Below are 22,163 nucleotides of genomic sequence, written 5' to 3'. Positions count from 1 at the left end.
GGGAATACAGAAAGGCACATGCAGTGAGGGGGTTATTTTGGGTTCTAAAGAAATTGAGTGGGGATGCCTCTGGGATATCTAGGAAGGTCTTGTCAGTAGTAGGTAAGCAGATGGAAATAAGGGCTTAGAGCCCAGGAGAAATGCCTAACAGGAGAGAGATTTGAGTGTCTTCAGCATATGGGTGGATGACACTTATCTGTTTCTCCTCTGACACACCTGAGTAATAAAACTAACTCCTGCGAGCAGAAGTGATTCACTAAGTTAGTTGCTCTTAAACGTGGAATGCTAGAGGTTAAATTGGAAAATGAAGGAGGCCCAAGTGTGGTTTGAAGTGTTTCCCATGAGGCTCTCTTATGCTTTTCACTACCCAGCCCCAAATGGGAGTCAGTGTGGTTGACACCTTGGAAAGTTTAGATGGCTGCCCAAGGAGAGCTTGTGGAGGCTGAAGAGAAGGTAGCCATGGATGAAATCTGACGGCTTAGTGGCAGGTGGAGACACAGGAACAGGAAAATGAAGGGAGAGAGAGATCATGCAAGTGAGGAAAGACCTTTGCAAAAATAAACAAAAATGATGATCAGTAAGAGAAGCGTTGGTGTGGGATAAAGTTCAGTAGGGTAAAGTCTGGAAGGAGAATTGTCTATTTGATAAGTAGGAAGTCCATGACAGCTACTCCAGGAGCAGTTTTTGTGGCATCATGAGTCACCAGCTAGATTGCCTTGAGTTGGTTAGTAAACCAGAGGTCAAAAGCAAGTGGCTCAGTTAGTGGAAAGTAAGGGGTGAAGTGAAAGGGGGAAGTGGAGAACCAAAGGAACCTTACAGGATGGGAAGACCTGAGCTGCTGTGGAGGCCTAGGGAGTGAGGACAAAGTTTGAAGGTTTGAGAAAGGGAACAAATTATGACTTGTGATCCAGGAAGACTTCATTCTTTTACTTAGTCCTACAGCCTGTATTTGTCTGTACAAGGCACAGTGGTTTAGCACCGAACAGGATCCGCGGGTGCCTGCCTTCGTAGAGCATATAGCCAGTGGGAAATGTGCACAATTGAGGAAGCACTATTCTAGAATAGAGTGTGAAATACAGTTTGCTTGGAGGCACCCATTGGGAGGAGCACTAAACTAGTTTAGGCATTAGGGAAAAGAGGAAGATTAAGCTGAGGCCAGAGCTTGTTAGGTGGTTAAAGGGTTGGCTTGGGGAAAAGTGCTTCTGGCAGGAATGGAATGGCTAAGAGGTAGGAGAGAAATGAAAAAAACCAAAAAACAAAAAATAAGCTAAAGCATAGAATGCTGAAGCCAGAGAGATAAATACGAGTCCAGTCATAGAGATCCTTGTAAGCTGGGTTTGAGAACTTGGGCTTTAGCCTTAGGACAGTGTCAGACCACTGAGCCTAAATTTTAAGTAGGAGGGCGACATGGTCAGATTTGCATTTTAGAAATATTTAGCCTGTACTGGTGTGAATGGATTAAAAGGAAGAAAATTGGGATCAGAGACCAGGTAGAGGGAGTGGGATCAGGTGTATAGGTGGGTCACTTTTGGAGATGAGAGAGGAGGAGATAAAGGGGTTTGCCATAGCAAACATTAGATGCCTGTGGAGAGGGAAGCTGAGGGAATTGGTATCTGATGAGGTAGGTGATTGAGTTATCTGTTTAGATTGAGGGGCTCAGTTTAAGTGAACACATCTGAACATAGAGTGAACTGTTTCCTAGACTAGATTAAGACATTTGGTTTCTGACGTGGCATACGCTAGAGACTTAGTAAAGAACTGAGTGACTGAATGGTTCTGATTAAATCGCTTCTGTTGGTATGGCAGCTCCAGTTTGTTCTCTCACCAGCTGACTCATCAGTGCCTTTCTGATGCTGGGTGTTAGACACCTTGGGGGAATATATTGCAGGGGATTAGGAACACTGGAGAGAATGCCAGGTTTGGTCAGTGTATTCGTTATCTATGACTTTGTAAGAAATTAACCCCAAATTTAGGGACTTAAAACAACAAACAAATATCTTACAGCTTCCGTGGGCCAGGAATCTGGACATGGTTTGGCTGTGCGTCTCTGGTTCAAGATCTCTCAATAGGCTACACAGTGTCTGGCAGGGCTGTGGTTGAGGCTCCACTGGGGGAGCATCTGCTGCCGAGTTCACCCACTTGGGAAGCTTTCAGTTCCTTGAGGGTCGTTGGACTGAGGGCCTCAGTTCATCACAGGTTCTTAGCTGGAGGCCTGCCTCAGTTCTTGCCACATGGGCCTCTCCATGGGGCAGCTCACAACCCCATCACTTTTGCTATATTTTCTTTGTTAGAAAAGAGTTACTCGTTCCAGTCCACAAGGGGATGGGGGGGCCCTTCTTAGAGACTGCCTCCCATGGTCAGGTTGCTGTTCATGAGCAGCGTATGTAGCTCAGTAATATTGTTTCAATGTAAATGAATCTAAATCCTGTGGCTTGGTGGAAAATTAGGTATTTTTGAAGGGAAAATTGATTCATTGAAATCTGGCAGTGCTAAATACCGTTCCCCATGTTATTCTTTTATGAATAAATTTGAGGTCTATTAAACAACTTGGCAGAATGAGGTAGTGATGCATTTATTCTGCAGCAGTGTTTATCATTACAGCCTTTTAATGTTTATGAAAGGTAAAAATAGCCGTGTCTGTGGATACTTTTAAAAGAGAAACTCCTGATCTAGGTTTGTAGTCTCTGTCTATGGTATGTATTCTAAACACGATGTGGAATTTGGTTGGGAACAGAATGCATTTTCCTCTTGAGGCGGTGCTGTGCAGGGTCGGTGATTTCCTAACCCGTCCTGTGACCAGCCTGTTTATCACAGGGTGTGCTCCCAGGCTCGCAGGGCACTTGTGCTTGTAGGCCTTCGGCTCTGGTGGCTGCAGCTGTGGCTGCCTCTCTTCCCCCCGGAGCCCCTGCGTCTGCTCCTCTGTCTGAGGGCCCAGGGTCGTGGAAACCTTGGACACAGAGGCTTTGGTGTCTTTGGAGCCAAAGCTGTGTGCAAAGAAGCCCCAGCAGCAAGATCCCAGAGGTAACCCACTGCTTCATCCACCATTGGCGCTCCACAGAGGTGTCCCTGCCACAGACCACCCCCATGCAAGTAGAATAGCCTTGTTGTAAAGAAAGAGAAGGAAAGACAAATGCGCAAAAAGATTGTCATTTGCCCCGAGTCTCACACATTGTTGTTCGAAGAGCTGAAGTAGACAGTTAGTGGAAGAGCTGAAATGTATGCCTTGGGCTATCTGACTTTTTCCACTGTGCCTGAGTTGAAGCAACTGATCATTGCTGCCCTAGAAAATTGAAGATTTGGGGGAAATACAAGCTCTCTCTTCTTCGGCTTAAAGGGATACCACATAGAAGAGAGATGAAACTTCTTTCGGATAGCCTCAGAGAGCAATGAGGGTGATTACAACAAGGCAGGTTTTTGGCTTATTGTAAAGAAACCAAAGCATTCAACCGAGCTGTGAACAGTGAAATAGGTGGCCTTATATAAGCACTGCTTTCCTGGCATGTTTTCAAGCCGAAGGTAGATGACCACCTGTTAAGGCTGGAGAAGGTGCTTTGCTTGGGAGACTGGACATGTCACTACCCCCGTGAACTTGGTTACTCTGTGCCGTGTTAAACTCTGCAGCACCGTTGCTCACCCAGCCAAGGGACAGACCTGCTCCTCTGTGTCCTCCCCTTCCCCCCACACTGCCTTTGGTGACTCCTTTTCCCTTTCAAGCCTGCTTTTCATGTTTGTCTTAACCTAAGGAAAAATGTGGAGGTGGTTGGGAGGCTGCCGTGAGACGAGTGGAAGGAGGTGCCTTGCAGTGATGTTTCCAGAGCTCAGACATCCTAGGTCACATTCAGGTGTTCCTGGAGAGTCAAGAGCCCCTCAGGCTTTGTGGTTTATGGTATTCTCCTGGTCACTTTTCCTGGCTGGCTTAGACCAAGCTGGCTGTTGTCACCACTGCCTCAGACTGCAATTTGCCAGTTTAATCAGAGCAGCCTGTGCCCGTCATCTCTTCCATCCTTCTTTTCTTTCGGCTTTTCCCTCTGAATCTGTTTTTCTTCTTCTTGTTTTCTTTTTACTTCCTGGAGGATACAGTGATTTAATATTTAAAAGACATTTTCTTTCCATTTCTGCCTTTTGTCATGATAGTAACAAAGAGAATAATATCCAAGTAATATTGTGATTTGGGTTGAAGATCAGGTCAATTGAAGGGTGAAAGTATGTTTTCCGAGGATACCTACAATGCCGTTAACATGCCGTTGGAAAATTAAGCATTTACTCCAATTAGTGCTAGATATTTTTACCTCATGTCTTGGGCCCACTGGAGAATTTCATGGAGTACCCCAATTTTATTTTTCTCTAGCTTGTAAATCCCATATTGGGTCAACTTGATTTGTTATGTTTCACGGACATACTTGTTTTCAGTCTTAGCAGAATTTGGCAAAGTTTGGTTTAAAGCTACAGCAGACACTCTCCTCAGTTAAAATAGGAAAGATAGCTTAAAGGATGTATGTCAGTAATTACATTTTTGGCTGTGTGGCACAGCAAAATGTTTAGGAAAACATACTTCGTAATTTTAATCTTAAATTTGTAATTAACTTTTTTCTCCAGAGGTATAATCAATGCCTTTTTGCTTGCATCTTTGTTTTCATAATTAATTACTCAAGTGAGTAAAAGTCTTTGGCTCCACCAAATCATTGTGTTGTAAATTCATTAAGGATGAAACATACATTCTTCTATGTCTGAATGAATTGTGCATAAATTACAATGCTATGTAAAAAAGAATGTATTTAATATAAGTTAAACTGATATGAAAGGAAGATTCTCCTTTTTTTGTTGTAACAAATGTTGTTAGTTATGTTTAGAGAATTACTACAAGCAGTGGTTTTCAAACACAAATATGTGTAAGCCTTACTTAAGGTGGTCTGCATAAATAAGCTTATTTCCCATGCCTTGTCACCAGAAATTCTAATTCCTATTCTGATTCATTTTTAATGCATACCCTGGGTAATTCTGGACCCTGGAAACTTTGTTTCTGACAAACCCCCCAAATGGTGGGGAAACAAAATTAAGTGCTAGATAGGTTTACTTTTCTAAATTGATCATCTTATATCATTTGATCTTTCTTAGAACTAATCTTACCTTTTAAAAACCAGATTAATTGTTTATAGCATCCTGTTTTACTGGAGATAGAGATGGCCATCATGGTGAAGAATTTAATCTCCCAGAATAGAAACAGACAGATACATTGTTTAAAGACAATCAGGATCATGTGTTTCTTTGTGAGTCTGCAGTGACTACATGAATGAGTTATAGGTTGATCTTCAATTTGTTATTTAGTGCTTTTTAATTATTAGAAAGATACATTGTAATTCATTCAACAAGATCAGTTAAGTTATTAAAGAGTATAGCCTTCCATTTTAGCCCATGGAAATAATTTCAAAACAACATTTTATAAAGCATTTGGCTAGAAAAGTTTGGGGGGTTTTTTTGCTGAGGAAGATTCATTCTAAGCTAACATCCATTGCCAATCTTCCTCTCTTTTATTGCTTGAGAAAGATTAGACCTGAGCTAACATCTCTGCCAGTCTTTCTCTATTTTGTATGTGGGTTGCTGCCACAGTATGACTAATGAGTGGTATAGGTCCGTGCCTGGGATCCGAACCCCACAAACCCAGGCCACTGAAGCAAGGTACACCGAAGTTAGCTACTATGCCACAAGCTGGCCCCTAGAAAAGTCTTTTTATAATATCTTTACAGTTAAGTAGCTATATGAGGTTTATTACTATAACATAATACCTAGATTGAAATATTCTCTCGTTTTATTTAATTTATTTTATTTTATCTTTTTGGTGAGGAAGATTGTCCCTGAGCTAACATCTGTGCCAGTCTTCCTCTATTTTGTATGTGGGTCACCACCACAGCATGGCTTGATGAGTGGTGCATAGGTCCATGCCTGGGATCTGAACCCACAAACCCTGGGCCACTGAAGTAGAGTGCACACACTTAACCACTGCACCACTGGGCTGGCCCTCTTGTTTTATTTTTAAATATTTGAGGCTTGCTGGTGTTAATATGACTTTACTGAAACCATGTTATGTTAGTCCTCCCTTAGCTGAGCTTTCTCTTTCTGTGGTTTCAGTTACTGTGGTCAACCATGGTCTGAAAATGTTAAATGGAAAATTCCAGAAATAAACAATTCATAAGTTTTAAATTGCATGCCATTCTGAGTAACAGGGTGAAATCTCAAGCCATCCAGCTCCTTCCTGCCCAGGAGGTGAATCATCCCTTTGTCCAGCATATCCATGCTGTATGAGCTGCCTTCCAGTTATTCACTTAGCAGCTGACTGGGTTATCAGATCGACTGTCAAGGTATCGCAGTGCTTGTCTTCACATATCTCTTATTTTACTTAATAATGGCCCCAAAGCCAACTTTATTAATTCTTTTTATCTCTTACTGCCTAATTTATAAATTAAACTTTATCATGGGTATGTATGTATAGGAGAAAACATAGTTTATATAGGGTTTGGTATAAGCTGAAGTTTAGGCACCACTGGAGGTCTTGGAATGTATCCCCTGCAGATAACGGGAGACTAATGTATATATATTGCCTTCCTGATAATTATTTGCTCAGAAATTATGACTTCTAATTATAGTGCAGTTTCCAGTTTGACTCAGAGGAAGAGAAGTTGGGCTTTATTTTCATTTGAATCAAGAGACTTAAGATAGGGAATTATAAGGTGCTTTGTTTATTGATTTGAAAATATGCTCAAGCTTTGGAAATCTTTGAACTTAATTTCCCATGCAGTGTCCTCTTCTCTCCTGATGGAGAGTCTTTTCCTTTTATGAATAAGTAAGTTGAAATTTAAAAAGATTTTAATCATGAAAGCACGAGGAAATTGGGGATGATTGTAAGGCATATAGTTCAAATAGATTTCAGGGGTTTTTTCCTCATGATATATTTCTTAAGTGGCTGGAGATTCATTTCACATTCACTTTATGTACTCTGAAATCGTTAATTTTCAATAATTTGATAATGTTTCCTGGGTGTGTGTATTTATGGTTTGATCTTTTAGTTTGTAATTTCATTAAGTAAACTTCCTTACTGATTAGATTTGAAAAATCCATTTGATTGCCTACATTCTTCCTTCCCTGATTCTCTCATTTCCTCCTGATTCTACTTTGCTCCAATGTGGTTTATAACTCTTAACTCTTTGGGCTCCTGTCAGGCTTTAAAGAAGCTATGTATTTATTTTAAGTGAATAACAGTGAATTGATGGATGGCAGTGCCAATAGCTATCTTGTGTTAGTTTTTTCATTTTTCTAGGTCGAGCCCATTTATTGAATTATCAGCTAAGTTTCAACTAGGCTGAACTGATGATCTGATTGTTGGGAAAGTACTTCTGATGTTTTAGGCAGTTTACGCTCCTTCAGGTTTTTGGTTTTTACAGAGGAATCCCCATGGCCCCTTAGTTTCTGGTACTTCTTGGTAAATGGTAGGCATTCTGTAGATATTTGTTGAATAAACACATCTCCACCGTGAACATCTTTAAGAAGACCGTTGGAAAAGTCAAATTTTATTTTAAAATATTTAACCTTCATCAGTAGTCAAACACAAATAATCTCCAAAAATAACTTAAAACTGTTAAACTGCAGAGTGGGAGTGGCAAAAGCAGCTGTTGTAAAGAATTTCTTGTTAATTTTTAGTGTCTACATCAGCAAAGCTTGAGCTGTTGGCTAAGATCTGAAATATATCTGTACTGTATATGATCACTGTGTTCACTCTTGCTTAATAAAATGGGATTCTGAACACAGAATTCTTCATTCTCTTTATTCATTAGTCAGCCCATGACTTACTTGAAAGATGGGAAGGAGGATGTTATAGGTGGGTAATTATTTGCAGATTTCCTTGAGCCCATACCTGGCTTTGAATTATTATCACCATAGTAAGATACTCTGTTTAAATAGGACATGAAGCCTGGTACAGCCTAGAAATTTGTTCTTTTTTTTTTAAACCAAGCAATACTTTGATTCTAGGCAAAGTGTAAACTATATTTCATATATAGTCAGGCCTAATCCTGAGGTTTACAACATTATTATCAGAGATAATATATTTAGCTTTACCAACTTGCATGAGTAATTTCTGGAAATTTGTTGAATAAGGCACTAGATGTGGAAAGAAGAAACCTTTGAAGCATATGAAATAGATATTTAAAAGATTATTGTGAGTTCTTAGAAATTCAGGGATACTTGATTCAGATATCTGTAGTTAATATGAAGGGGTGAATATGAAATATAAGTGGTATTTTGCTTTTTTGCCTCTTTTTTCTTTAGTTATATGTTCTGTAGATAATATGGGAAACCATTTTCTTTCCTGTAACTTTTAAGTGTCGCTTCTGACTTCCTCCTCCTCCTCCTTCCATTAGTTGAAATCTAGTTTATCCCTCCTATTTTCACCTGCCTCATTACTTTTTACATTGAGGATTTTTCTTTTTTTTTGTCCTTCTTTCTCCTCGATGACTTTCAACCCCTGCTTCTTGCAAATTGCTGCCCCTTCAGAAGCATTCAGACCTGTGCTTGAATCCTGAGTTTTTGATTCTCCCTGTGTAACTTTGGATTCTGTTTTCTGACCTTACAATAGGGAAACTTGTACCTATATCCCGGAGTGGTCTATTAGTTTCCAAGGGCTGCCATATACATCACCACACACCGAGTGGCTTAAAACAACGGCTGTGATCATCTCATGGTTCTGGAGGCCAGAAGTCTGAAGTCATAATGTTGGCAGGGCCATGCTCCCTCTGGAGGCTCCAGAGAGAATCCTTCCTTGCCTCCAGCCTCGGGTGCCTGTTGTTGGCATTTCTTGGCTTCCTAGACTGGTGGCAACATCACTCCAGTCTCTGTCTCCATCTTCGCATTGCTTTCTCCTCTGTGTGCGTGTGTTAAATCTCCTTCTGCCTTTCTCTTGTGTGAGCACTTGTCATTGGATTTAGGGCCTACCCAGATAATCCAGGATGATCTCCTCATCTCAAGATCCTTAACTTAATTACAGCTGCAAAGACTCCTTTTCCAAATAAGATAACGTTCACAGGTTCTGGGAGTTAGGATGTGCACACATATTTTGGGGGGCCCCCATTCAACCTGCTACATACAGGTGGTTCTAAAAATTAAACATGATTTTATATATGTATATTTGTATATATTTATATATGGCGTTTAGCTCAGTGCCTGCTCAATGTAGGTACTCAGTGGATGTTAATTCATTTTCCTTCTCTTTAGAAACCTGTGCCCTCCAGGATTCTGCATCCCCGGGATGTTTTTGGCAGTTAGTACTCAATTCAGAATGTTCCTGCTGCACTCTCTCCCCCACTGATGTCCCTGTGGTGACCATCAGGAAGTCTGGTCCTTGTCTTCCATCTTCACTTGCTTGGCTATGCCCGGGTTGTCCTCATAGCTGTGGCCAACTCTCCTTGGCACTTCTCCATATCACAGTCTTCCTAACCTTCCAGTTCTGGCACTTTGTCGCCTCTGTTAACATGACTTCTCATCTTCCCAGTGACCTCTAGTCCTATCCCCCTCTGTTCTGTTTTTTCACACCTGCCATCCACTTGGACCTTTACAGCTTATTTTCTGTTGCTCCCAAGCTCTTCTCAAGTTGGATTGTTATTCCCTGGATATGCTCTGCACCTGTGCACCTCAGAGCCTTTGCTTATACTGTCCCGCAGTGGAAATATTCTTTTTCCCCCTTCTCTTTCTTCTTTTTGTGCCTTAAATTTAAATTGAGTCTTTCCTCCCTCCACTCAGGCCACAGTTGTGCTCAGGTCCCTCCTGTTCCAAAAAACTTCCTTGAGCTTGCTTTCATTTATCTTTTCTGAGACTTAACTGCTTCCACTTGGTCACTGTCCACTTAACTCTTTACTATTTTCCTTTTGTTTCCATTACTTTTCTGAAATTTCTGTTAAAGATTGACAGTGATTTCCTAATAACCTTTTTAAGAGGCTAAATGTTATGATGCTAAAGCGCTAGCTTGCTGGAGCCAGACTCTGGGGGTTTGAATTCTAGTTCTGCCACTTACTAATAGCTGTGTGACCTTTAGCAAGTTAACTCCATGCTTCAATTTCTTTATCCATAAAATGTGGCTAATATTAGTACCTACCTTATAAGGTCGCTTGTAACGATTAAATAGGTTAGTATATGTAAAGCTTTCCTAAGGATACCTGGCAAAGAGTAGGCATTGAGTATTAGCTTTTTATTTCTTTTAAAAAAAGATTTTGTTTTTCCTTTTTCTCCCCAAAGCCTCCTGGTACATAGTTGTATATTTTTAGTTGTGGATCCTTCTAGTTGTGGCATGTGGGACGCCGCCTCAGCATGGCCTGATGAGCGGTGCCATGTCTGCGCCCAGGATCCGAACCAGTGAAACCCTGGGCCGCCAAAGCAGAGTGTGGGAACTTAACCACTCAGCCTTGGGGCTGGCCCCAAGTTTTTTATTTTTTTAAGCTGATGTTTTTAGCCTTTCCTGTTAGCTGCCACGGCATTTAACATGGTTGACCATTCCCTCTTCCTTTTTCACTGCGTTCAAGCTCAGGCTAATTTATCTTGGGGTCTTTTATCTTTGTGCCTCCATTTTGTGGTCTGTCTTCATGCATATGAACTTCACCTTCTTACCTCATTTCTAGGTAATTCACCACCATAGTTGCCACTTTTACTTTTATATGACTGTCTCCCCAAATTGTATTTCTAGCTCCACTTTCTTACCTCCAGTTCTGCATTTATAACTGCGTGCCAGAATGCCTAACCACCATGATCTCCCTCTCAAAATCAGCTCTTCACTTGACTTCCCTTTTGTTAAAGGAGCTCTGGCAGTGTGTCCTTGTGGTTAGGAACATGCATATCTGCATCAGAAGGGTGTTGTGTTTGAGTCCTTCAAAGCTCGGGAGAACTTTCCAGATCACTGTGGACTGGCATATTCTCCTTGTCTTGAGTACTTACTGTGCTTTCACTAAACAGAGTTGGATATGGAAAGGGGTGGGGAGACACAGTAATAGCAAATGTGTTCCTTAGTTTTCATAAGTTGAGAATGAGGCAAGTTCATAAATCTCTTTCCTCACAGACCCAGGCTAGGATGCTTAGAAGCTGTTGTAAAATATTGATTTTTGAAGTTTTTTTTTTTTTTTTAAATTGAAGTTTCTTCCCCCCCGGAAAGGCAGAACTGGTAAATGTTAAATTTATGTCTCACAGTGCAGAGGCAAATAGCAAATGAACTAAATTAGAAAACACTGACATGATTTTAAGTAAGCAATGATAGTTTTAGTGTATTTCTGAGTTGTCTTGAGACCGAAGGGAAAGGCTGGGAGAGATTTCCCCACTTGTTTTCTAAAATGCAGTTTCTTGTAGGTTGGAATAGAAATTTTAGACGAGGATTTCCTCTAACTTACTGGCGTGCCAGTAAGACCGTACATTTTATATTAGTGATAATTAGCAGGCATATAGTTACTTGAGTATGGGTTAAGATAGTTTTATGATGTTTGTAAATCAGACAATCGGAACCATTCTTGTGCGGGTTTAGCGTGCCTTGCAACACCTTGCCACATCACTGTCTTCCTGTTAACACAACTCCATTTAAACACAGCTTCATTCCCTAATGGGTTTTGATCATTAGGGATTAAACCCACAAGGACCATTAACCTAAGGAATGTAACTCAATTAGCCGTAAAGGTTTAAAATAAACCAACAGATTTTCCATTTGGAGAGGTTGGTGTCTTGCTTTCCCTTATTTTTTCTCCATCCATCTCATGAATGGTAATGCATTCTTTTGGTAAATGATTCACCTTTGTCCCAGGTGCTATCAGTAATCATTTTTTGTCTTGACAGTTTTGTTATCGGATATTTTGAAAGTTTTAGGAAAATGTGACTTTGATTATTCTCTCCTATCCTAGATCTTTTCCTTGCTACTTAAATTTGACTGGTTTCAAGATTTCAAACAGTTTTCTTTGTATGAGTAGATGTGTTAATTAAAAGTAAAAGGTATATGGTTTAAAGAGTTCTGTTTCCAGGACACTCAGTAATGCACATGTGTTCCTCCCTACATGTCCTTGCTGAGGCCAGCACTGTTTCCTGCAGTCTGGGAACAATCCTGGCTTTGGCTTAAACCTGGGCTCAGTTCAAGTCTTCCACGACAGGTCTCCTTTTACAGTTTGGTGTAAGATAGTTACGTCACTATAACAAATTTCACATATAACTTTAGGATTAAATAATCCAATGTGTTGTAAACCAATTGTCGTTAGTAAGCTATTTGATTTTTTTTCCTGCATCATTTCAGCTGAACTTGAGATCTTGGTTTAGGTAGAATTGCTAATGTTAGTTTGACTTTCGTTAAACATTTTTCCACATTTTTGGTTGGGTAGTCTTTTTTTGTTTTTTGCTTTGTCTCTTTTTTTCTTTCTTTTGAAGTCCACTCAAGAGCAAAAACGTAATAAAAACTCATGGTGTTTGTAACCTGGTATAATAAATTCAAACCTAAACAAGTTAAATCTAATTATATGGGACTGCTTTCTAAAAAGGATGTAGATATGCTCTTAAAAATTATTGAGGTAAAGCTTATGTGAAACCTAGATTTCTGTTTCTCTTTGATGGATTGAAGGTGAAAGAAATTTATTTCACTCTGCTTCCCTGCTATTACTCTCTGCTCATTTGTACTTTGAGCAAATTCAAATTTACATAAAAAATGGGCAGGAGGTAGTAAACATTACATTTTGTTCATCTCTCTGTACTATTTTAAGGACATAGAATAGGGCCCAGAAAATTAGTTGGCATTTTCAGTTTTTTCATTTGGCATTCATTTTTTGAGAGTGTCATGGCTATGTTCAGGGACAGCTTATGTTAAAATTGAAAGAGTCATTAAATGAGCTTTGCAGTTTCTTTGTTTTGCCATCATGATGAACATCCTTCTCTTGGCTGAATGGAGTTCATGATTTTTTTGGCTTTGTGCTTGGAGAATGGAGAGTAGAAGGGGCTTTCGAGTACATCTAGTACAATATTGCCTTTTTTAGATGAAACCGGGGTGCAGTGAGCTGTCCAGTGTTAGGCACTGTACCAGCAGAATCAGGACCAAGAAAGGAAGGATCTTTTGACTTTAGTTCTGTGCCTCTCTGAGGAGGCTCGGCATCTCGAAAGGCAGGGATTTTTATAATCTTTGTCAATTTACCAGTTTCTCCCTAAGGAAGAAATTAGAGGCTTATTTTTGAAGCACTTATCACAAAGAATTAAACTGACCAGCTTGAGAATGAACATTGATTTTGATTTCGTCTGCTTTTACAATCTTGGTAGGTAGATTTGTGATTGAAAGGGAGTGTAACAGTTTAAGTAATTAACTCTCAGAGAGAAATTACCAAAACGGATACTGATTCTAGATCATCCTGCCCCCTGTGCCCGCCAACACATCGAGACTTTGCAAGATCCATATCCATACTAGATATTATGGTGATTTATGATAAAGTATTTATGATTTGATGAGGAATCTTCATCTCTCTGGAGTTTTTGGTTTGAAAGAATTAATATAGAATTAGAGAAAGTGAATTTTACAACTATATGATTGAATACTTGTAATAAAATGACTTTTTGAAATTTCTAAGTATATTTTATAGTAGAAAATCACTTATGGATGAAGGGATTCATTATGATATTTCAGTTTGCTCATTTAGTCTCATTCTATTTGATGGACATTACTACTTTAATTTTTTGTTTTTATTGTTTTATAATGATTTGTTTTTGTAAGTTTTTGATAATGGGGAATAGTCATTTTGTATTTCTGTTTTCCCGTTCGATATGCTAATTGAGTCCATTTGGGTTTATTGGGCAGTTACCTAATTCTGAATATTATTGTGTTAAATTAAAAAAAAAAGCTTATTGAGTCATGGCATTCTCTCTTTTTCCTTTTATAGCCAACACATATCTCTTTATGGTACAAGCTCGAGGAATAATGTTGAAAGAAAATGTGAAGACAATAGGACATATGATCAGGCTGTACACAAATAAAAATTCTACACTCAATGGTACAGGTAAGATCGTTTCCTGCTGACTCTTGCTGAGCTTCTGCTTCTTACCTTGTAGTCATAAAGCAGAAACCAAATGTTTCAAGCTCTGGTTTTGCCTGCAAGTAACTCCCTGTTAAGGTGAGGATATCTCCTACGAAGTATACTGGGAGATTCTCTTCCTGCTGGAGCCAGGACCGTCACATTTTCTGTTCTACAAAGGTGGTGAGGGTTTTGTACAAGGATACTTAAATTAGTTCTTGTAAACATAAACAAAATATGAAAAGCAGTTTGTGCTTTTTCACTTCACCTGTTATGTTTAAGAGAAAATAACTACAAAGAGAATGACTTATTCATATTAGCCATTCTGCCCTTTCTTTATGCCCATTCTAATTCCTAAAATATTTTTCCAACGATGTCTAAAAAATACTTATTGGTTTTTGTTTATTTATTTATTTACTTGTTTTTTATTGATGTAACATTGGTTTATGACACTATGTAAATTTCAGATGTACCTCATTATGTTTTTATTTCTCTGTAGATTGTATCATGTTCACCACCCAAAGACTAATTACTATCCATAACCTTACTCGTGTACCCAGTTACCCCTATTGCCCTCCTGCTTTCCCCCTTCCCCTCTGGTAACCACCAGTCTGATCTCTGTATCTATGTATCTGTCTGTTGTTGTGGTTGTTTTTATCTTCCGTTTATGAGTGAGATCGTACGATATTTGACTTTCTCCCTCTGACTTTTTTCACTTGGCATAATACCCTCAAGGTCCATCCACGTTGTCGCAAATGGCAAGGTTTCATCTTTTTTATGGCTGAGTAGTATTCTGTTGTGTATGTATACGACATCTTCTTTATCCATTGGTCCCTTGATGGGCACTTAGGTTGTGTCCAAGTCTTGGCTATTATGAATAATGCCGTAATGAACATAGGGGTGCATATATCTTTATGCATTTGTGTTTTCATGTTCTTTGGAAAAATAGCCAGCAGTGGAATCATATGGATCATATGGTAGTTCCATTCTTAATTTTTTTTAGGAATCTCCACACTGTTTTCTATAGTGGCCGCACCAGTTTGCATTCCAAACAGCAGTGTATGAGAGTTCTTTTTTCTCCACATCCTCTCCAACACTTGTTATTTCTTGTCTTGTTAATTATAGCTATTTTGACTGGCATGAGGTGGTATCTCATTGTCGTTGTGATTTGCATTTCCCTAATAATGAGTGATGTTGAACATCTTTTCATGTGCCTGTTGCCCATCTGTATATCTTCTTTGGAAAAATATCTGTTCAGATCTTTTGCTCATTTTTTAATTGGGCTGTTTGTTTTTTTGTTGTTGAGATGTATGAGTTCTTTATATATTTTGGATATTAACCCTTTATCAGATATATGGTTTGCAAATATCTTCCCCCAGTTGTTAGGTTGTCTTTTCGTTTTATTGATGGTTTCCTTTGCTGTGCAGAAGCTTTTTGGTTTGATGTAGTCTCATTTGTTTATTTTTTTTCTACTGTTTTGCTTGCCTGGTCAGACATGGTATTTAAAAATATGCTGCCAAGAGTGATGTTGAAGAGCATACTGTGTATATTTTCTTCTAGAAGTTTTATGGTTTCAGGTCTTACATTCAAGTCTTTAATACATTTTGAGTTAATTTTTGTGTATGGTTTAAGAGAATGGTCTACTTTCATTCTCTTGCATGTGGCTGTCCAGTTTTCCCAACACCATTTATAGAAGAGACTTTCCTTTCTCCATTGTATGTTCTTGGCTCCCTTGTTGAAAATTAGCTGTCCCAAGATGTGTGGGTTTATTCCTGGGCTTTCGGTTCTGTTCCATTGATCTGTGTGTCTGTTTTTTGTGCCAGTACCATGCTTTTTTGATTAGTATAGCTTTGTAGTATATTTTGAAATCAGGGAGTGTGATGCCTCCAGCTTTGTTCTTTTTTCTCAGGATTCCTTTGGTTATTTGGGGTCTTTAGTTGTTCCATATAAATTTCAGTATTCTTTGTTCTATTTCTGTGAAAAATATCATTGGAACTTTGACAGGGATTGCATTGAATCTGTAGATTGCTTTAGGAAGTATGGACATTTTAACTATGTTAATTCTTCCAATCCAAGGCACAGAATATCTTTCCATTTTTTTGTGTCTTCTTCAGTTTCTTTCAACAATGTTTTACAGTTTTCATTGTATAGGTCTTTCACCTCTTTGGTTAAATTTATTCCTAGGTGTTTTTTCTTTTTGTTGCAATTGTAAATGGGATTCTATTCTTAATTTCTCTTTCTGCTACTTCATTGTTAGTGTATAGAAACACAACTGATTTTTGTATGTTGATTTTGTACCCTGCAACTTTACTATATTCATTTATTATTTCTGAAAGTTTTTTGGAAAATTCTTTAGTATTTTCTATGATGAAGTGAATTTTCTGTAAAATCATGTCATCTGTAAAATCATGTCATCTGTAAATAGTGACCTTTTTACTTCTTCCTTTCCAATTTGGATCTCTTTTATTTCTTTTTCTTGCCTGATTGGTCTGGCTAGGACTTCCAATACTATGTTAAATAAGAGTGGTGAAAGTGGGCCTCCTTGTCTGGTTTCTGTTCTTAGAGGGATAGCTTTCAGTTTTTCTGTGTTGAGTTTGATGTTAGTTGTGAGTTTGTCATATATGGCCTTTATTATGTGGAGGTATTTTCCTTCTATATCCATTTTATTCAGAGTTTTTATCATAAATGGATGCTAAATCTTGTAAAATGCGTTCCCTGCATCTATTGAGGTGATTATGTGATTTTTGTTCTTCATTTTGTTAATGTGGTGTATCACATTGATTGATTTGCAGAGTTGAACCATCCCTACATCCCTGGAATAAATCCCACTTGATCTTTTTAATGTACTGTTGTATTCAATTTGCTAGTATTTTCTTGAGGATTTTTGCATTGATATTCATCAATGCTATTGGCCTGTAATTTTGTTTTTTTTGTGATGTCCTTGTCTGGTTTTGGTATCATGGTAATGTTGGCCTTGTAGAGTTAATTAGGAAACTTCCCCTCCTCTTCAATTTTTTGGAAGAATTTGAGAAGGATAGGTATTAAGTCTTTGAATGTTTGGTAGAATTCACCAGGGAAGCTATCTGGTCCTGGACTTTTATTTTTTGGGTGATTTTTAATTACTGTTTCAATCTCCTTCCTGGTGATTGGACTGTTCAGATTCTCTGTTTCTTCTTGATTCAGTTTTGGAAGGTTGTATAATTCTAAGAATTTATCCATTTCTTCTAGATTATCCAATTTGTTGGTGTATGGCTTTTTGTAGTATTCTCTTATCATCATTTGTATTTCTGAGGTGTCCGTTGTAATTTCTTCTCTTTCATTTTGGATTTTATTTATTTGAGCCTTCTCTCTTTTTTCCTTGAGTCTCTCTAAAGGTTTGTCAATGTGGTTTATCTTTTCAAAGAACCAGCTGTTTGTTTCATTCATTTTTCTCTTTTTTTTGGTCTCTATTTCATTTATTTCTGTTCTGACTTTTATTTTTCCTTCCTTCTACTGATTTTGGGCTTTGTTTGTTCTTCTTTTTCTAGCTCCTTTAGTTGCACTGTTAGATTATTTGAGATTTTTCTTGTTTGTTGAAGTAGGCCTGTATTGCTGTAAAATTCCCTCTCAGAACTGCTTTTGCTGTATCCCATAAATTTTGGCATGTTGTATTTTCATTTGTCTCCAGGTATTTTTTGATTTCTCCTTTGATTTCTTTGTTGACCCAATCATTGTTCACTACCATTTTGTTTAATCTCTACATATTTGTGGCTTCCCCATTTTCTTCCTGTAGTTGATTTCTAGGTTCATACCATTGTGGTCAGAAAAGATACTTTGCCTTATTTCAGTCTTCTTAAATTTATTGAGACTTGTTTTGTGGCCTAATATGTGATCTATACTGGAGAATGTTCCATGTTGATTTGAAAGAATGTGTATTCTGTAGCTTTGGGATGAAATGTTCTGTCTACATCTACTAAGTCCATCTGGTCTAATGTGTCATTTAAGGCCAATGTTGCCCTGTTGATCTTCTGTTTGGATGATCTATCCATTGGTGTAAGTGGAGTGTTAAAGTCCCCTACTATTATTGTGTTACTGTCTATTTCACCTTTCATGTCTGTTAATAGTTGCTTTATATATTTAGGTTCTCCTGTGCTGGGTGCATAGGTATTTACAAGTGTTATATCCTCTTGTTGGATTGTTCCCTTTATCATTGTGTAGTGCCCTCCTTTGTCTCTTGTTACAATTTTTGTTTCAAAGTCTATTTTGTCTGATATAAGTATTTCTACCCCCCTTTGTTTTCATTGCTATTTGCATGGAGTATCTTTTTCTTTCCCTTCACTTTCAGTTTCTGAGTGTCTTTAGGTCTGAAGTGTGTCTCTTGTGTGCAGCATATATATGAGTCTTGGTATTTTATCCAGTCAGCCACCCTGTGTCTTTTGATTGGAGCATTTAGTCCATTGACAATTAAAGTAGCTATTGATAAGTATGTACTTATTGCCATTTTGTTACTTTTGGGGGATGTTTTAGTAGTTTGTCTCTGTTCCATTCTGCTTCTCTTGCTCTCTTCCCTTGTGGTTTGATGCTTTTCTTTAGTATTATGTTTGGGTTCCTTTCTCTTAAATTTTTGTGTATTCATTATAGATTTCTGGTTTGTGATTGCCATGAGGTTCATATATAATAACCTACATATATAGCAATCTATATTAAGTTGATGGTCTCTTAAGTTTGACTTCTTGCTGAAAGCACTACTCTTTTACTCCCCTACTCCCACATTTTATGTTTTTTATATCATATTTAACCTCTTTTTTGTGCATCTGTATCCATTAACCTTTATCATGGAAATAGATCATTTTACTACTTTTGTCTTTTGACCTTTATGTTAGCTTCATAGGTGGTTGATCTGCTACCTTTACTGCATATTTGCCTTTACCAGTGATTTTATTGTGTGTGTGGTTTTTCTTTTTTTTTCTTTTTTTTGTAATTTTCTTATTCCTATTTGTGGTCTTTTCTTTTCCACTTAAATAAGTCCCTTTAACATTTCTTATAACGCTTTTTATTGGTGGTAAACTCCTTTACTTTTTGCTTGTCTGGAAAACTCTTTATCTCTCCTTCCATTCTGAATGATAACCTTGCTGGACAGAGTATTCTTGGCTGTAGGTTTTTTCCTTTCAGCACTTTAACTATATCGTGCCACTCCCTTCTGGCCTGTAAGATTTCTGCTGAGAAGTCAGCTGATAACTTTATGGGGTTTCCTTTGTATGTAACTTGTTGCCTTTCTCCTGCAGCTTTCAGGATTCTCTCTTTATCTTTAGTTCTTGACATTTTAATTGTGATGTGTCTTGATGTGGGCCTTTGGGGTTTGTCTTGTTTGGTGCTCTCTGTGCTTCTTTACCAGGATGTCTATTTCCTTCCTCAGGTTAGGACCATTTTCAGCTAGTATTTCTTCAAATAGATTCTCTGCCCCTTTGTCACTCTCTTCTCCTTCTGGGACACCTATAATATGAATGTTAGTGCGCTTGATGTTGTCCCAGGATTCCCTTAGACTGTCCTCGTTCTTTTTAATTCTTGTTTCTTTTATCTGTTCAGCTTGGGTGATTTCCTCTGGTCTTTCTTCCAGTTCACTGATCCATTCTTCTGTATCATCTACTCTGCTTTTGATTCCCTGTAGTGAATTTTTCATTTATAGTATTTTATTTTCATTTCTGATTGGTTCTTTTTTATGTTTTCCAATTCTTTGTTGAAGTTCTCACTGAATTGATCCGTTCTTCTCCCAAGATCAGTGAGCATCCATATGACTGTTAGTTTGTACTCTTTATTAGATAAATTGTTTATCTCTGTCTCATTTAGTTCTTTTTCTGAGAATTGTCCTGTTCCCTTATTTGTAACATATTCCTTTGTCTCCTCATTTTACCTCTTTCTCTGTGCTTACATCTGTATTAGGTAGATCTCTGCGTCTCTTGATCTTGGAGAAGTGGCCTTATGTAAGAGATGCCTCATGAGGCCCAGAAGTGTGCGTCCCTCTTGTCACCAGTTCCTAATGTACCAGGAGTGTCCCCCATGTAGGCTACATGTGTCCTTGTGTTGTGGCAGGGTTGCTTTTACTTCAAGTGCATGGGGAGGCTAGGCTGTCCCCCCGGATGGCTGGTTGTAATGCTCAGCTGTGTGTGGCTGCTATGGTCCCTTCAGTCACTGTATCAGGTGTGGGGAGCCCCAGCACAGTTGGCTGCAAGGTCTAGTAGCACATTCCTGCTGCACTTTTTTTGTTAAGTGAGTAGACCCCCAACGTGGCTGGTTGCTAGGCTCAGTGGCTTACAATTGATGTAGGCCTCTGACCTGTAAGGCTGTTGTCAGTTCTCTCACTAGTGCAGCTGGGTGGTGCCTACCCCAGGTGTGGCAGTGCACAGTTGTTTCAGGCATTGGAAGGTGGGGCCACTCCCCTGTGTGGATGTTTGAGAAGTACAAGTCTGCTGCAGCTGATAAGCCCCACTGCCTGCAGGCCCACACACACCATCAATGCAGTCCTGCCCCTTGTGCACACTCGAAACCATTGAAGGGTACCTACTCGCCCTGCTGTAGAGGTCCCACACACCCCGCCTATGCTGACCCACAAATTGCCCAAGGCCTTGCTGTTGGGTGGGTCCATTCCCTAGGGCAGGCTGCCTGCCCTGGTTGAACTGGATTAAATCAGTGCTCTAGTGGGTGGGGTAGACCCCTGTGCTAACAGGCCAAGGGAAGAACTCCAATGGCATCTGCCAGCATCTGTGTCAGCACGCCTGTACTGGGTCACAATAATGGCTGCCACCAATGTCTCAGTCCCTGAGGAGGTCTCACCTCTTGCCGAGATGTACCCCAAGCCTGTCAAGTGAGTCTCTTTTCACCAAAGGACTGTCCACCTTTCCTTCTCGCGATTTTAGGTTGCTTTCTGACATGGGTGGATTTGTACGTGGGCCATTTAAGAGCAGGCTTTTTCTTTCCCTTATGTTTGGTAGCATTTCTGGGGATAGTCCCCCTTGTTGTTGATAACCAGCAAAGCCAGACATTATGATACTCACTTATTGTTTTTAATTATAGAAGATTCTTAATAATTTTTATGGGCTTTTTAGGGGCTGAAGGAGAAATTATATAAAATTTGAGATTGGTAACTTCTCTTGTCTTTTTAAAATATTATCTGGAAGAAGAATCTCCATCAGAATCACATAAGGTTAAAACCTAAATCATAGCCCAAACTAATGATTTATTGATGGTGGAATTGATGTAAATTTAATTATTGCGGAAGAATGATGATGCTCCTCCATGGCAGTGTTTCCACATGGTCTCTCTCTCACAGTATTGTTAGTGTTACTTTAAAAGGGTTCAATGGCTGATTGTCAGTTGTTTCATTCTCTGTGTTCTTATTTTAAACAGTTAATATTAAAGATTTAATTTGTGTCAACAGTTCTTCATCGTGCCACTGTAAACTACACACAGCTCACTGTATTAATAGGAAGTCCTTATCTTCCAACCACAGGTATTTTTTCTTAAAATGTGTGTTAAGGTAGGTAGTAGTTTGGACCCTTCTAAAAATTCAAGACCGTAACATACTGATTCTTAATTTAATGTCACACATGCTTCTACTCCATTCTAATTGTTTGCCTAATTTGTGATATGATGCTACAAATCAAAACACTTAATTTTTTCTCTCTTTTAACTGTAAGGAAGTTTCTTTTAGAAAGACTGTCTCATCGTAGATGATATTTTAATAGTGCAATAAAAGTCTCATTAACTGGTTTTCTGTGTTAATTGGTCTTTTGAATAGTAGGTCCATTTCAGAAAAAGTTTAAACGTTTTAAAAGCTTCTCTAGGACTTGTCCTAGTTGAATAAGTTGTGAAAGTGTTCACTGAAAGTTCATTCAACTGAACAGAAATATTAAGCATCTTTAGGTTACTGTATTTGTATAAGTGAGTGCTAAAACTCTGTGCATAGTCAGGTTCTTTTCCTGGGGTATAAATAAGTTTGAATAAATAAATGAGCTTGATTATGAGAACCGATTACTTGGACAAGACAACTTCTCCCCCAGCACCCTGCAGTGAAAAAAAAAAAAGGAAATCCTCTTCTCCCCTCACCAAGTCATAGTTTCAATGAAGGCTGAA

General features: G+C 38.7%; 1 protein-coding gene across 3 annotated transcripts in view; it reads left to right on the top strand.

Annotated features, from left to right (window-relative positions):
- B4GALT6 (beta-1,4-galactosyltransferase 6) overlaps window positions 1-22,163 on the top strand; it is a 79,545-nt gene that overhangs the window by 5,416 nt on the left and 51,966 nt on the right. For 2 of the 3 annotated variants that reach the window (XM_005612819.4, XM_001495247.6), the window contains exon 2: window positions 13,923-14,039. In XM_005612819.4, the coding sequence (XP_005612876.2) occupies window positions 13,923-14,039 (117 nt within the window). Of the gene's footprint in view, window positions 1-13,116; window positions 13,305-13,922; window positions 14,040-22,163 lie in introns of those variants that run through there. The other variant, XM_070220857.1, reaches the window with a different exon arrangement.

This window comes from Equus caballus, chromosome 8, assembly GCF_041296265.1.
Source record: "Equus caballus isolate H_3958 breed thoroughbred chromosome 8, TB-T2T, whole genome shotgun sequence".
NCBI classification, from domain to species: Eukaryota; Metazoa; Chordata; class Mammalia; order Perissodactyla; family Equidae; genus Equus; species Equus caballus.
Note: the sequence above shows the minus strand (reverse complement) of the source record. Positions and strands in the feature narration are given on the sequence as shown.